At 37.4% G+C, this 16,733-nt stretch overlaps 2 protein-coding genes across 3 annotated transcripts; one reads left to right on the forward strand and one right to left on the reverse strand.

The window, feature by feature from the left end:
* Positions 1-380: 380 nt before the first annotated feature.
* Positions 381-13,104, reverse strand: LOC137724464 (187-kDa microtubule-associated protein AIR9). Of its 2 annotated transcripts, XM_068463204.2 has the most exons (39): positions 12,964-13,104; positions 12,693-12,771; positions 11,611-12,472; positions 11,369-11,440; positions 11,146-11,211; positions 10,929-11,000; positions 10,777-10,842; positions 10,583-10,645; positions 10,423-10,488; positions 10,086-10,185; positions 9,813-9,914; positions 9,139-9,371; positions 8,931-9,045; positions 8,666-8,786; positions 7,959-8,134; positions 7,647-7,782; positions 7,365-7,465; positions 7,204-7,251; positions 6,748-6,932; positions 6,531-6,648; positions 6,048-6,175; positions 5,610-5,778; positions 5,215-5,333; positions 4,843-5,011; positions 4,620-4,704; positions 4,434-4,507; positions 4,238-4,357; positions 3,861-4,056; positions 3,649-3,770; positions 3,087-3,294; positions 2,838-2,911; positions 2,547-2,685; positions 2,102-2,283; positions 1,748-1,903; positions 1,538-1,669; positions 1,362-1,420; positions 1,224-1,256; positions 992-1,123; positions 381-766 (listed from the first exon to the last, which is right to left on the reverse strand). In XM_068463204.2, the coding sequence occupies exons 3-39, from the start codon at positions 12,436-12,438 to the stop codon at positions 590-592; spliced, it is 5,142 nt and encodes a 1,713-aa protein (XP_068319305.2). In that variant the 5' UTR covers positions 12,439-12,472; positions 12,693-12,771; positions 12,964-13,104; the 3' UTR covers positions 381-589. The 2 variants fall into 2 exon arrangements, with proteins under 2 accessions (XP_068319305.2, XP_068319307.2); XM_068463206.2 differs by lacking the exon at positions 12,693-12,771 and having other exon boundaries at positions 12,964-13,102.
* Positions 13,105-14,426: 1,322 nt separating this feature from the next.
* LOC137725808 (accelerated cell death 11) lies at positions 14,427-16,726 on the forward strand. Its single transcript, XM_068464602.2, has 4 exons — positions 14,427-14,743; positions 14,885-15,057; positions 15,905-16,050; positions 16,408-16,726. Exons 1-4 carry the CDS (start codon positions 14,561-14,563, stop codon positions 16,512-16,514), a joined length of 609 nt encoding a protein of 202 aa, XP_068320703.2. The 5' UTR covers positions 14,427-14,560; the 3' UTR covers positions 16,515-16,726.
* Positions 16,727-16,733: the final 7 nt, after the last annotated feature.

Here is a 16,733-nt window from a genome sequence, read left to right on the forward strand (position 1 = left end):
GGACATAACTATATTTTAATCTAATTTTTAAGCTCAAAAGGAAGCAAAATCAATAAAAGAAAACTAGTTTTTCCCAAAATATGGGATTTTTACAAAGTCTTAACATGAATTTTAAGATTTTTTTTCTTCTAACAAACAATAGCGTTAATGAGTTAAAAAGATTAAGAACAAGAACATCGGTGAAAAATCAAACCCGCACTACGGTACATAAGTATTATTACTTTCCGTCAATGCAGCAACACACCAGCTATGAATTTTAAGAATCTTACGTGGCTGCTAAAGTTCCACAGTAAGTTTTATGACGATTTCTGTAGAATTTTTGCAAAACCGATCAATAACAGTGAGTAATAATTTCTTTTAGAAAATGCAATTGTTAATGCTTCTTGAACAAATAATTTAATCATTAACTAATATAATAATTCCAACAGTTTCCTCAATGTTGTAATTTACATACAATTCTTGACCACTGCACACCTTTTCTTTCTCACTACCGTACACAGAAAAATAATAAATAATTTTAATTTTAATTTTAATATCATTAATAACAGTATTAATAATAATCACCTTAATTACCAATTACATAGATTATTTAAGCCTCTATCTTGAGGAGGGTATTGAGTGATGTACTGTTGAATCTCTGAGCAAGCCCTCTGATCACCAGCACAGTTACATCCCGAAGGTGCCTTGACTGCACCATCAAGTCGACATTATTCTCGCCGTCCACGACGATTTTCAGACGGTGTTGGTCGTTTCGGAACAGCTCCACCTGCGAAAATTCTCTACCTTTTTAAGTTTGTAGTACATAGAAATGCAACTCAAAACCAGGAAGAAACACGAAGGGAAATCCAGCCATATGGCTGAATTATGCAGGTTAGGCTTTAGATCGACAACATAACCACGCTAAATTTGAACCTTCTTCGATCTGTTGAACATTGCAAACATCGGACAACTGGAAAAGAAAGCTCGATTAGAAGCATGCATATGGACTTACATGAAAGGGAGGCGCGTAACTTCCACGAATTTCAGTGGTTGGGAAGGAAGTCTTAGAACCGGGCTTTACCACCTTGACTCTCTTTCTGTTGACTTCGAGGATTCTTCTCTCAAGACTTCCCACTGCAGGAGCCTGCGATAAGAACAACGGAAAAAAATACTCAAAACTTTATATCATTTCTAATGGGGAACAGATTAGTTACGATTGTATGCAGACAATATCAAATGACAACCTTTTTCGTAGATTGGTCCTTGTCACACAATGTCTGTACCGAACAAGTGAAACGTGGTTAGAAATGGTTTTCGCAACAAATACTATACGATTTACTACACGCAGAAGACAATATTAAGAGTTTCAGAATTTCCATAACCTCAAATTTCACAGTTCCAAGATCAAGCTTCTGCTTCACTTCTTTAAGAACATCAGGTTCTGCACGAAAATCAATGCCAGTTTTAAAATCGCAATGTATTATAACTTAAAAGTAATAAGAGATAGATCCAAAAGGAAACCGGAAAAAAAAGGGTGAGGGATGGGATTCTTAATTACCAACTGCAATCGGCTCCGTTGATGCAGAAACAGGTTGCCCCTCCACTCCATCCTCTCTTACTGGAGTGTAAATGGCAACAAGCCTGTACCCTACGTCGTCAACATTAGACTCGTACATTCGCCCTACCTCCCCTGCAAGGAAAATTTTCATTTAATATTGCCCAGTGAAAAGATACATCTATGATAATGTTATCAAGAAAATTCCAATACCTGGTATAGAGATAAGATCAGGACTGCCAACCATTGATCTGAGCCACTGGATTCTACTTTTTCCTTCCTTCCCTCCACTATAAATTCCACGTACGGCGTATAAGTTGGTGTGGAAGCCCCTCCCTTCAATCTCCAGCTTATCTATTCTAGGGATTCCTACAGATAAACAGAAGTAATATATGATTAAATAAAAATTAGGGGCAGATATGGAGTCGGGGGCAACTTCCACCAGTTTTGCATTTCAACTCGTCAGTACATTGGCTTGAAATCATTTCTTATTGATGTCCAGTTTACAAGCTTTAGGAACCCAAGAAAATCAACAAACCCGAGGCCTAAGTGTTCGAATGGGAATACCTGGTAATATGGGTCCCGTTTCAGCATACACAGGCTCAGTTGATCTTCCAAAGACATCAGTCACAACGCATTCGCATTTTAGACAGCGCCCAACATCTTCTAGACGCATCTTGTAGGAGCAAGATTTCTGTGCAGGTAATAATTCGAAGGTTTTCTCATCTCCCTCTTTTGAAGAAAAATACCTGCAGCATCCCTCTGTCATGTAATGAACAAAATGAAATAGTACAAGCTAACAAACTTGAGACAAAAAATCCAAGAAAATTTCAACAAATTGAATGCATCTCCAGACTTCAAAGTTATACAACATTAGAAATCGCTGCATGCCAAATAGTCATCTGCTTATCAGAACAAAATGTTACATGAAACTAGGACCCAGCTGTAATAAAAAGTTAAATTCCCATTTGAATGGAATCATGCCGTAGATTACTAAAATATAACATCATACCATTGATATGTGACATCTTTCTTGTACTTGCTCCAAACAATCTGTTGAGTCTCACTCTCTGGGATCACTTGAACAACTGTAAGAACACCACCTTCGATTGCCTTTCCCGTGAGAGCAAGCATCTCTAGTCTTGGAAGCTCTGGAGGGATCCAAATTGAAATTAAAATTTTATTTAAGCTTTACCATGTAAGATAATAACACAGCGTTTTTATTGCATTCTTCCAGACCGAAGAAAATGCAAGTCCATAAAATATATCAAAGGCCAGAAGTGTTGATATGATGAATTTCTACCTGGAAGAATAATATCAGTTGGCTCAGACAACTTCAGTTCTCCAACCACCGAATCTGAACGAACTGGTGTGTATCTATGAGATGCAAATGGAAAAGTTTATTAGAATATACATCTCTAGATTCTCTACATATTCATCCACAAGACTACATATAATTTACGAGAAAGCAATTATTGAGTTTACAAGGAATAGATTTACATGCAAGTTTGTTCGATGCAGGAAAAGTTAAATAGTCGGACAAAACTTTTACCCAAACAATAGACGGCAGTTGTAGTCTGCATCAGTGACTTCATAAGTGTTAGTATTGGCTCCATTAATAAGAACAATAGTTCCTTCATTAGTTTCTCTATACCAGCTAAAAAGGCTCGATCCTTCATATCCACCAAAATACTCTCCTTCTCCAGAATAAACGCTTTGTGACAACTCCTTCACACGAACATTAGAAACCACAGGAAGAGCTGCAACATTAATTCACCAAACAGTCAACGAACAAGATCTAAAAGAAATGGATATATGAATGCCTTTGTATGACTCAGACCAAAGATCAGTAAGATCATATAGCAGATACAGGACATGGAACTATCAATTAGCTATAAAATTGGTCTTGGCTAAAATGAACTGAAACAGTTGCTCAAGTACACAACTTCCTCAAAAATCGAACACCAAATGAAATGTATGAAATTTGGAAGTGTACTGTGTATACCAGTTTCCAATCAGAAAAAATGAAGTAGCCTTAACGATATGTCCTCATGTGAATGACATTGACAAGAAAGAAAATGAACTTATGAGCATGAAAATGAAGAAGTTTGTACCAGGTGCAACTGGAAAGTTGCAAATGGCAACTAGTGCATGTCCACATTTGCCATCAGAACGAGTGGGGACCCAATGTAAGGCCAAATATGCCCCCACATCTTCAAGTACTGGTGTGTATGTTCTGCCACATTTGCAAACCATACAGACATCTTTTCAAAAATGAAAATACAGACTTCAAAACATTAGAAACCACCTTAGTATCAGAACTTACAATGTTTTACCACAAATAACCAAATCTTCACATGCATTATATATGTCCTGCAATGCAGATCCATGCAGCTTATTCTTTGTTCTGTACCAAATATATTCCCCAACACCTTCTTCTCCACCAAAATATGTTTTTTTGGGGAATAAATTCTCATTCTCACAGCAATCGGAAATAACAAGCTCCAGTCCTACTGGATCCGCTGTTGCAAAAAGCAATAAATTGAATTGGTCAAGTTCAAATTAGAATTTATTAAATGGATATGAAAACGGAAGAAATGGACAGAATGAGATACATCAACCCTAATCCTAAACAACTTTAGCATATGGCCTTCCAAACTACAAAGAAAAATTTGCAGAACTCTTCAAAATAAATTAACTAACCAGGAGCAATCACATCAGATTGTATGCTCTTAGGATTTCCTCTCATCCCATCTTTGCGCATGGGAGTGTAAACAAGTTCAACACATGTACCCACATCATCAAGAGTCAAATCCACAAAATCTGCCAAGAGAAAAAATACCATTAAATTTGTAATTTCACATGAATGTGAAATCTGTCTCATCTAATTAGAACTCACCCTGAGTACTCAACTTCTCCTTGACACCATTACGTTTAACTCTAAACCATTCGTGCGAGCAATCTCCTTTCTCCCTGAATTACAAACAAGGACTTCCATTGTGTGAACAGTCACAACACTAAAGTTCCAGGTTTATCTATAAGGAAAAGAAAATAATAATATAATAAGAATAAAAGTAAGTCTGACCCTCCACTATAAGAAGCAGTAAAGCTCAGACGTTGCCCTTCTATCATTGAACCAAGAAACTCCAAAGACCGACAAGTTGGGGGCCCTGCACTCCGAGTACAAATTCATAATGGTTTAGTGATAACCCAGTACACAAGCCAAAATGCAAATGGGGAAAAAAACTAGAAATCTTCAATAGAATCCTACCATTATGAATAAAGATTACAAGAAATTAAATCATTACCAGGTATTACAGGTCCAATTTGTTCGGATAGAACAGTAGGACCACGCGCCCAGTCACTTCTGACAGGCTCACAAGATACTGAGACAAAGAAGCCAATATCATCAATTGAGAGTGTGTATGAAGCAGTTGTTGCACCCCTGATTTCGGTTTGTGTTCCATCTGAATTAGTCTGCCAATGCATCACATTTCTTTAATCAAATGTTTTACCAGTTGACAATTTTCTATTTCTAAAGAAAAGCAATCAAAGCAATCAAGGTCATAATTAAAGTGGTTTTTCAAGGAATTATGACTTTCTGATATTATAAAATGTAAATTTCTAGTAAACTAGGAATGGTTGTGTAATTAACCAGCAGAAAGTTAAAATGAAATTACCCGGAACCAGTAGAAAACTGAATTCCCCTCTTCACCGCCCCAATATTTCTTTTCTACACTAAGTGCAGTTCCCTCAGTGGCATTCCCAACGATTTGTAGAGAAAGCAATCTAGGGTTCCCTGATTATGAAACAGCATGCTTTATAAGAATGATTCGAGCACAAAATATATAAGTCAGCATGCAGACCTATCCATCATAGTTTGCATAAGTCCACAATGAAAATTATAGCATATGCTTGATTGGCACAATAATTATAGCATATGCTTGATTGGCACAATCGATATTCAATTGAGACCAACTGAAGATCAATGTACTATGTTTTTTGTCCACTTTGCAAAAACAAACATGCAAATAATCGGCACAATAAATATCAAGAAACGAGAGAACAAAATTACCAGGGCGAACACGTTCCTGGCCCATGCATGTTCTTAGCTCACCCACAATCCCATCATCACGCACAGGGGTGCATTTGAATGAAATGAATTTACCAATTGCATCTTTTGCAATACGATACTGAAGAAGCCCTGTGACCTCAGGTAATAGAGATCCGGAGTCAGTTTCAACCTGTCAATTACGGGGTAAACAAGTAACTATAAGCATTGGTCCTCTTTACATTAGCTAGTATTCTGCACAGCACTAAATCAAGGGATCACGGGTGGACCCTAGAGACTAATTATCATGGCATAAGAAACCTAATACAACCCAGTATAAAATTGAATATTATCTTATTTTCGGTAAATAAATCAGTTTAAAATATGTAAGATAGGTGTAAGACCTCCAATAGATCAAGCATTAATTCATGACTTGCAAAAATTTGATAAAGGTGCATATACCTCGTGAAGATACCAACTATAGATACTTTTTCCTTCATGACCACCAATGTAACCATATGATGCCGTCAACATTCCACCTTCGGTGTAATCACCAGTAATTGATAAGAAATTTAGGCTTGGAGGCAAAGCTGCAAGAAACGGGACAACAGTCAGCTATACACAACCTCAATTATGCATCAAGAATGGGACATTCAATAGATGGAAGCTTCAAATCTAGCCGTTGGAAATCAACGGTTGAGTTTTTAAAGTATTTAAAAAAATGCATATAGAAGTCCACCAAAATTTTTGGGAATATATTAAAATAATTGTCTCAGTTTCCATCACGATGGTGAAACACCATATAAGAGGGAAGGATACACCTTCCACCACTCCTTCTATATCAGTGGTGGCAAAATACTTGTAATAGGCTGATATTACTGTATAGTGGCCTGCATTTCAAATACTTTAAATACACAAAAACATGTATAAAGTAGATTTACTTACTCTCAACTGCTCTATCTGATATAGCATATGCTGGTTCACCAGATTCACCATCTGGAGTCATAGGAGTAAATTTTACAACAATGTAATAGCCAACAGCTCCTAAGGGTACGCGAAAAGCCTGAACAAAGGTACGATCAATCCAATTTGCATCACATAAATGAAAGCCTTCAATTAGGATTTCTGAATTCATACATTCAAATAATATGAGATCGCATACCTTTGCAATCTTAGATGTGCTTAAAGATTCAAGACCTTTCTCACCATCCAAAGTAGACGAACTTGTTTTAAACCACTGTACTCTGCTAGACCCTTCAGTTCCTCCAGTGACAGTACCAGTTGCAGTAACCTTACTGTTCTCCCTTAGATCACCAACTATCTTCAAATCTATTACCTTTGGAGGCGCTGGAATTTGACAGAGCAAAAAAATAGGAAAACAAGAGGAAGTCAGTGACAACATGCCAACATCATAAAACCAAACAGAAGCATACAACAGGTTAAAATTCCAACCATAATCATCACAACAGATATGCTCAATAAACAAAATTTTAAAAAATAAACCACAAGACTTCCACAAGGAAAATGACATCAATTTAAACTTTAAAGAATGTTTTTTTTTCCCCTTAGAAAAGTAAACCGAATCAAGCTTCAAGAGTATTGACATTATTCAAGATACCTGGCTTCACAACATGGGACCTTATCGAAGCAGATTCCCCTTCTTGACCTGGAAAAAAAAAAAAAAAAAAAAACACCAACACAATTTTAAATGACAATCCATTAGTAAGCAACACTGTTACTATCTATAAAATGTTCCCAAGGAAAGTTCAACGTATTAACCTTCCAAATTGATGGGTATATACACAAAAGCCAAGCGATGGCCAACATCTTCCTTGGTCAAAGTATACTCAGGTGTACCCATTGATACCAAAACAAGGTCTCTGACAAGAAAAGCCATTTGAGAAAATAATTGGAGGGAGGCTCAAGTATGCAAAATTTCAACCAAAAAAAGCCAAAATTCAAAAAAGATCAAGGGAACAAAACTATGAGGAACTTCCACATGAAGAAATACAATAACTAAAGACTTTCCATTGGAGCATCGCAAGATATGAGCACACTAACCCAGTGTCTTTATCCTCACATAACCATTCAAACTTGCTGGGACCCTCTCTTCCTCCAAAGTAATCACCAACTCCTCTGATAGTACCGCCTTCAACAACATCTCCAACAATGTGTACATTATTGACTGATGGAGGGGCTGCGACCATGAAACATGAGCAATTAATACCCTAATCATAATCTTCTAGGCCAAAAAAGAAATGCAGTGAGTAAAAGAGAGAAAAAAGCCCCAAAAATCGTATACTTAACAGTTAACATAGTCATACCACAAAAGTTATAGACAAGATCTTCACAAAAGTTGGAAGGCTTACATACCTGATTTTACAAAATCGGTGTATTCATAATGAGGTTCTCCTTTGGCACCTTCTTCTGTCACTGGTGTATACATGAAAACCAAACTGGAGTCAACATCATCTATGGTCAATTTGTACTCCTCATCTTCAGCTCCTGCAATAACCACAGGACTGCTATTCCATTTTCTCCTCAACCAACTGAAAAATGTGAAACATGTATGTGCATTATATGATTTTTCTGTACCAAAAGGAAAGAGAATAAAGCATATACGTGTACATATATCTGGTACATTACATACAAATGTGCAGACAAGCATATATCTGGTACCTTAGCTTGTAAGAAACATACACACGTAAATAATATGTGTAGATATATGCTAGGCTACCATTGTACACCAAAAGCTTAAGCAAAGGAATAGGCCAACTATGCAAATCAAAGCTTCAACATCCTTGTTTTGAAACCTCAACCAGTACATGGGAGATAAAAAGAGAAACATATGTGTGCAACCCACTCCTGCGCTATTAAAAGCTAATAAAATCACTGGTGGGTGGAGGATCAGAGGTTTGGACCACCAACATCTTGAAACTAGAGCTTTATTACCGTGTTAGACTATCACCATACCCAATCTTAAGTTATTTTGGAATGGACAACAATGTATATCAAGCACAAAACATCTAGAATTGTCAACGTATAACATGTATGTAAATCGTTTAAATAGGTAATCTCACCTAGAAACACCTTTCCCTGGAGTGCCACCACACCACGCAACCTTTGCATGACCTCTAACAATATTTCCCTCCACTAGATTTCCACGAACATCAAGATTCACAACCTTTGGGATTCCACTTCCTTTGCAAGTGAGGAAGTAAGATAATCAGTAGCATGACAAAAATTACTTGCACCATATAAAAACTATCCCAATAAGCAAAGGTATGCTTCCAGAAGAAATTTTAACACAGAAAGATATTGTCAAATTATTCCATTCGCATTTACCTCGTTTAACTGGAGAAGATATAGCAAAAATAGAAGGGTACTCTGTTTCTCCTAATACAGGAGTACACTCCACTTTTAAAATTCTACCAATATCTTCATGCTTAGGCCAGTAGACCTATGTTCATCATCAGCTCAAAATTAGATTGCATGAAGAATCAATTCCAGCCCAAAAGTACAAAACATTGGACTTACTGAAAGAATCAGTTACCTCTCCAGTGGCATCAGGAATAATGGTGAAATTCGAAGGGGTTCTTTCTCCTACAAACCATTGGTATTTCAAGGTTAATTGAGGATCAGCTGCCAAAGTGTTCTCTTGTACAAAAGTGAACTGGCAGCGACAAGTATCTTCTTCAAATGGTTTCTCAACAGAGGCCTCCTTGACCAGGAAGCCGGGAGGCAAATGATCCTTCCATTGCTCAACAAGAAAACGAAAAGTAGAGTCTGTTCAAGAAACATAATTTCATAAGTTTAACTAGGCTATCAACTACAACTGTAAAACAGGGTTAACCATCCTAAAATATTCTGACAGCAGCAAGCGTATCCCTAAACACATAGATCCATAGACATATACATATAAATTTTATAAGTTCATTCAAGGGCATATAATAATAGCTCATCACAAACTTTGTTGATGCATTTGAATACTCTACTATTAGATAATACATAATGCATGATAAACCAACAGATTTGCAGTCCTTTTACCAAAAGCAACTTGTATATCCAAAAGGAATCATGAAAGACAGTAAGTTATCCATTCAATCCCTTTACTTCCAAGTTCCAACGGTGACTTGTCCTTTCAAAACCAAACATAAGCTCTGCACCAAAGATTTCACAAGAACTGAATTTGCAACCTAAAAGAATGAAAGAAATCAAACTACACACCTGCAGCATGGTCTGGATGGCAAAACTCCCAACCATCTCTAATGCACAAAGAGGTGTGTGCCGGATAGCGCTTTGCAATTGTAAGCTCTTCTCGGGAAAGATCTGGCAAAATTTTCAAAAAAGCTTGTAAGGACACGCTATTGTAAAAACTAGTGAGATGGACAGAGAGAGAGAGAGAGGGGGGGGGGGGAGGGAAGAAGAAATATAAGACCAGGAAACAGGTGAACATGGCAACTGATGTAGAAACCAAATCACAATCATTCTACAAGATACCTCTGTCATTGAACTTTTTTAATGTAGTACCAACAAGCAAAATGGAAGCTGCTTCCAGGTGAGGCATTTTAAGTATGGGATTTTCCTCCACTCGTAAATGCTGTGGCATGAAACAAGAAAGTACAATTATGTGAGTTTACAACCCCGGTCAGATGAATTAAGTTATTAAGAGATGCATAAATCCTTTACATGGACATGTGAGATGTAAATTCAATCCCAACAGCCAGTTTCCATGAATTTATGAATTTAAATGTGCCAGATGTTCAGCTACAGTGATAAAGATAAAGACCAACACAGGACAACTTGAAGGCAAATGCCTACATATTTTGAAACTAACCTCAAGGACTGGTAAATAGGGGAAACCTTTCAGAGTTGAAATTTTGTTCTTGCTGGCAGCTAATACCTGTTTGAAATTATTGAAAAAGTAAGCATTTGGTTCAAACACTGGGAGTGGGGGGAAGAGGCAACAAGTTCGAAGCTCCTAAACAACAACAAACCTGTAGTCTAGGTTGGCTTGCCATTGTAAGAGACTTCAATTTATTTTGAGCAACAGAGAGAAACTATACAAGGAAAAAGAAACAAAAGTTAGATAAATACAAATTTTTACCACTAGGGACCAATTCAGGAGGTTATAACAAATTGCAAACTGCCATAGCACATCAGCAACAGAAAACTATTCATGAATCTTGACCTCCAAATTAGGGAGCTGAGGAAGGCTTGCAAGTGACGTGAGTTGGTTTCCGGCAAGATAAAGTTGCTGCACAGATCAAAATATAAGAACCCTTTTACATGGATATCTACAAACTACCTAAAGATGAAGATATGCACATATGAAACACAAACCTGTAAGACTTTGCAAGTTTCAAGAGGTTCAAATCCAGGCCCTTTGAAATCATTGAAACTCAAATCAAGAACCTGGAAATAAGGAAGTACTATCAATAATTACTAAGCTATTTAGTTTCAAATCTTCATAAATGGTTTTCATGCTTCTCGTGTGCATAATAATAAATAGTTGACTTGGCAATTTAGTAGATTGCTTAAAATTTTCAGATTAACCAACCTTTACTCGTGCCAGTATTTCCACTCCCTCCAATGTAGACAAGAGATTGTCTCTGAGATAAACGAACTGCCAAAAGGAGTGTTATTTAAAGGAACAACTACAATCATTTACAAAGAAAAACGTTTATGGAAACTGACAAAATAATTGACAAGGTATCTAGTTAGGTAGATGGCAAAACTCACTTAAATAGACAGCTATTCATATAAAAAGAAAATCAGTTTACCTCTAAATTTGGTGACAAGTTCAACCCACTAGCCTTGAGGCTGCGAACTCTGTGACCCCTAAGATCTAACCTCTGGCACAAAAAGTAATGTAAGGTAGAAAATAAATACATACAGAAGGGAAGGACTGTTACCAATGATATGATAATATTTCATCAGTAGTCATGTCCAATAGCATGACAAAGACAGATGCAAATCAAACAAAGTAAGCGTTTGAGAGATTGAACAGAGGAATGATGCTTACCACATCATCACTGGCTTTGACTTCCACTTGTGGAAGGACAATGAACCGAGAATCCCGGCTTTGAGGAGTTGCAGTTTTCCTACGCCCAGATAAACTAGAACTTCTATCAAGAGAAGAGGACAAAGAACCGGTTTTCAGCCCACTAGTAACTGTAGGTGTTCGAGCTGATGGGGAAGAAAGCTTTGGGACCGACTTCCTGACTCCACTGCTAGCACTACTATCCAATGAGGAAGTCGCCCTTCGTGAAGAGGAAGATGAAGTAGACAATGCAGGTTTGACAGCAGGCTTCCTGACAGTCTCTTGTTTAGTTACACTCACATTTGACCCGGATGATTTATTCAGACTCCGGTCCAATGGCGATCCTGAAACCGACTTTCTAACTTCTGAAACACTGATTCTAGTCAAAGATTTAGTGGTAGCAGCTGAAGGCAATGAACTCCTTCTAAGCTCTGGGAGGGACCGCCTGACAGGATCCAGAGTCTTTTTTACTGCAGTCGTAGTGGCATTGTTTTGCTGTCTTGCGGTGGAGACTGATGGCTTCTGCGGCAAACCTCCAGTGCTGTTTCGCCTTATCGGGACTGAATTCAAACTTCGGGTAGACCCATTTGCACTAGACTTGGTAGCCCTTGAACTAGGATCCACGCCACTTTTGGGGTCTACTTTCTTTCTAACAGTTGGAACCGAGACCCTTGATGTCACTGCATTGCCGGTTTTCACAGTTTTGGTAACTCCTTTGGCAGTTTCTGATGAACGAACAGAGGCATGTTTCTCCGAAATTGGGGCCTTTTCAACCGTCTCTTCGCCCCCCACCACTAAATTGTCCTCCATTTTGGTTCACCACAAATGCGTCCAAAAACAAAAGCTACATTCCACCAACAGTGAAAAAAACCGAGTCAGTTTATGTTTGGTTTCCAAGAAAATGCAGAGGAAACAGAAAGGAAAAAGTGCAGTTTTGTAAAAATTCACACCCTTTACTCAACAAAGCTAAAAACTTCAACTTCATTCCTCACCTCAATTCAACTAAACTCCATGTGAACAAAATTGAAATCCCAATTCATAAAATAAAAGCAGGAGGTACTTACAAGTCAAGAACTTGATAAAGATTGAAGCTTTTTCAGGACCAAAACCTCTGTCCTTGTAAACAAAGGACCATACTTGGATCTACCACAAAATGCAGACAATTTAGCAAAACCCAGTTCGATTTAAGCCAAACCCTTTTGAGAAAATAAAAAAAAAAAAGCTCAAAAACAACAAATTTGAACTCAAAAGGACAAATTCAAACACACACAAAATATAAAAAAAAAAGACAAAATAAACAAAGAAAGAGATAAGGATAATTAAATAAACAATTACCTGGACAATGTGTCAGATCTGCGGGGTTACAGAACTCAAACGGAAACTGTAAGGCATTTCTAGGGTTTGATTATTAGGCAGAAGATGGTCAAAGCAGGCTTGGAAGGCACCAAAAAGAAAAGCACAAAAGTAATGGAGTGAGAGAGTGAGAGAGTGAGTGAGAGACTGTGCTGTTTGGTGAGCTAAGAAATTGGAAAAGCTATGGGCATAGCCATGTGGGGATTAAAATATGTCTGAAAAAAGCTGGGTTCCATATAAAATTTGCAAATGTTAAAAGAAATGGCGGAAAAAATTAGGATTTGAAACACTGTGCAGCGTGCCATGGAAGTGGAATCCCATTCCCCATGTCCCATGTCCCATGTCCCATGTGTGACCGTGACAAAAGAAGAAAAAGTGAAAAGAAGAAAAGTGACAAAATTTTATAAAGAAATTTAACAAAAAAAAAATTTTGGTACTATTTACTTTAACGAAAAATTACATTTTTATACTAAAAAGTCAATTATGATATTATTCACTTTATCTTTTATTTTATCCTTATCATTAAAACTCAAAGTTTTTCAAACCATTTTTATTAATTTTCCTAAAAACCATAAGCACAAACATTCTCATCTTTATTATTTTTTTTCTTTTTTCGGTCCAACATTGTTTATATTCTCTTTTAATCTTTGTCTATTTAATTGGAATGGTTCAAGAGTCACATAAATATTTGTACTATCATTCGATGAATTTGGACTGATTTTATTTAATTGGAATTGACAATACGGATACATAGATAGTTGTATTGTCATTCGATGAATTTGGACTGACTTTATAATTGGAATTGTTCTAACGACAGTATAGCCGCATAAATATTTATATTGTCATTCGGTGAATTCAAACTAATTTTTTTTTTTAGTATGTGATTCAAATTTACCATATGGCATAAATATATATATACATGTATTTTTATGTATATATGTTCTTTTAGTTTCAGATTCAAGGGATTTGAGCACATTAATCAATGCATTCAGACCATTGAAATTTGATTTAGTGGTTACAAATAAGGGACCTCTCTGAAAGTTCTAATAATTGTAACTGTTATCAAATTTCAATAACCTCAATGTATTAATTAGTGGCCTCAGATCTTTTTAGATCCGGAGGAGATCCAGTTCTCATTAAATATATCTTCTTGGCCAACAAATTGGAGACTTTTTAACAGTTATTCCCAACCGAAATGAGAAGCAATTATTGCCAGTATGATATCGTTGTCACTATACAGCTACGTTAATTAACTAAATTCACCATTCGTTACGGGGTTATTGCACAGTCACTAGTGGGTAAAATTGTAAAATGACAAAACACGGATAAATGTTCATCCTAATCCGACGTAAGGATATTCTAATCTCGAACAGGAGCATAGACTTACACGTGTCCAAACATCTCCAAATTATTTTATTCTTTCTTCGTCCTCACTGCATTGGTATGCAGCAAAGCAAACGAACATTTCCCGGCACAAAAGCAAAAGACTATCACTGAGAATACCTGTAGAGAGAGAAAGAGAGGGGAGGGAGAGAGAGAGAGAGAGAGAGAGAGAGAGAGAGAGAGAGAGAGACCTGCAATGGCGGACGAGAAGCCGCTGAGGAAGATAGCGGAAGCATTCAAAGAGCTGGAGGCAGCCGTAAACTCCCAAGCGGCGGAAGTCGAGGTCGCTCCCTTCTCTTGCGCGTGCTCGCTCGTTTCGCCTCTGTTCGGCTGCTTGGGCATCGCCTTTAAGTTCGCCGAGATGGACTACGTCGCCAAGGTACGGGATTCCATTTTCCTTTTTTTTTTTCTTTTTTTCTTTTTTTTTTTTCTGTTTGGTTGCCGAGAAAATCACAGAAACGAGCTCAAATCAAAATCTGAAACATTTGCTTCAAGTTGATCAGTTTCTGGATTGTAACAGGTCCATGATCTGTCGGAGGCGTCGAATTCAATATCGACATTGCAGGTTTTGCTCGATCGCGATATTGAAGCGGGTTGCGTGAGAAAAGGCGGTAGTCATTCGAGGAATTTGTTGAGAGTGAAGCGTGGGATCGACATGGTTAGAGTGCTCTTCGAGCAAATTATAGTCACCAAGTACGTATAAATATTATCCACTTAAATTAATAAGCTTTTCAGTACAAAGTTAGCTGGGATTATATCAAACTTAATAGGGACTGTTTGCGAACAAAAAATCCTTGGAAGACTACATTTTGCGCCATAAATTTACGAACTTTTGCACATATGGACTGCAACTGTTAGACATTCCTTCAATTTTTGCATCAAGTGAACACTATCTAAACCAATTTAAGCGTAGAAAGAATACGATGTCGAATATATTCTTGCTGGAAACATAACGCGAAGCAGCTGCAGTAGTTGTACAATCATTCATGGATGTGTTCCATTTGCTGCATCTCATTTGTTGTTTGTAGCTGCTGCAGCCACCGGGCGTTATGCTTAAGGCGAGAATGTATTTGCGTTGATTTGCTTCTGTTAAATTGGCTTAAACTTTAAATGGCGAACGTGTGGTTATTGATACGTTTGATTTAACATACACATTTAACATTGTGGTTATTGATAAGTTTGGATGCTGAAGTAACATTATGTGTTCAAATTGTACTAACATTATGCAGTAGTTGTTCAATCATTCATGGATGTGTTCCATTTGCTGTATCTCATTTGTTGTTTGTAGCTGCTGCATCCACCGTGCGTTATGCTTTTGGCGAGAATGTATTTTCTTTTATTTGCTTCTGTTAAATAGGTTTAAACTTTAAATGGCGACTGTGTGGTCATTGCTATGTTTGATTTAACGTAAACATTTAAACAGAGCCAAAGTGAAATTCACTTCGGGTAAGCGGTCGGTCAAGGTTGAATTTCATACAAAATTATGTGGATGCTGAAGAAACATTATTTGTACTGACATTTCGTTACTTTCGAATGAAAGGGGAAATTCTCTGAAGGATCCAGCTTCCAAGGCTTATGCACAGGTGTTTGCTCCCCACCATGGATGGGTCATCAGGAAAGCTGTTGCTGCAGGGATGTATGCGCTTCCAACTAAGAAACAACTACTGAATAAACTCAATGAAGATGGTGAGTGTATTGCGAGATACTACATTCGTTTCTTAAATTCTTTATCTCAACAAAGCGTTTGATTTGGCTGCAATAAGAGTTGCATTTGGATAACTTCTGAATACGAAGCTTTCCATCATTCACATTGCGTATCTTTATACACTGTTTTAGATGCTTTGAGGTCTAGCGTCGACATGTTAAACACTTACCGCCTACCAAGTATGTCACTTTGCCAATGGATTGTGAGACGGGGGAGGAAAAACCTTGGAGTGGTTTCGATTTATCTTCCTTGTTTCGAAAAAACTTTTACTTGTTTTGTTATAGCTTGACTAGTCTCGTATTAACACCGCTCTTTGCCTTCCACTTTGTTGCTTTCAGAGAACTCAGCAAGAGTTCAAATGCAGAGTTACATCGCTGCTTCGGCACCTCTAATTCTGTACATCGACAAACTCTTCCATTCGAGGAAATTGGGCATAGATTGGTAGAGCAGAACTTGCATTGTACTTACAGAGATTTGTTCTTGACACTGTAAGCTGTGTCATTTCTAACCAAACTGTAAGCTATGCTGATAAACGTTTCTGTTTACAACTGCATTGGGAATGTGTATTTATCTTCGAATGAGATTATATCAGCGCCGCTGTTATGACCTGTTCGAAGAGGACGGTGGATTATACATCGCCACAACCGTCTTCTACAATTCGATT

Source organism: Pyrus communis, chromosome 5, assembly GCF_041283825.1.
Source record: "Pyrus communis isolate YQ-2024b chromosome 5, ASM4128382v1, whole genome shotgun sequence".
Classification (NCBI taxonomy): Eukaryota; Viridiplantae; Streptophyta; class Magnoliopsida; order Rosales; family Rosaceae; genus Pyrus; species Pyrus communis.

Coding starts and splice junctions, on each gene's coding strand:
- LOC137725808 (XM_068464602.2), top strand. CDS start 14,561: ATGGCGGACGAGAAGCCGCTGAGGAAGATAGCGGAAGCATTCAAAGAG. Junction 15,058..15,904: donor GAGCAAATTATAGTCACCAA/GTACGTATAAAT, acceptor TTCGAATGAAAG/GGGAAATTCTCTGAAGGATC. Junction 16,051..16,407: donor GAATAAACTCAATGAAGATG/GTGAGTGTATTG, acceptor TGTTGCTTTCAG/AGAACTCAGCAAGAGTTCAA.
- LOC137724464 (XM_068463204.2), bottom strand. CDS start 12,438: ATGGAGGACAATTTAGTGGTGGGGGGCGAAGAGACGGTTGAAAAGGCC. Junction 4,358..4,433: donor GGAGAAGTTGAGTACTCAGG/GTGAGTTCTAAT, acceptor TTCTCTTGGCAG/ATTTTGTGGATTTGACTCTT. Junction 3,295..3,648: donor CAACTTTCCAGTTGCACCTG/GTACAAACTTCT, acceptor TTAATGTTGCAG/CTCTTCCTGTGGTTTCTAAT.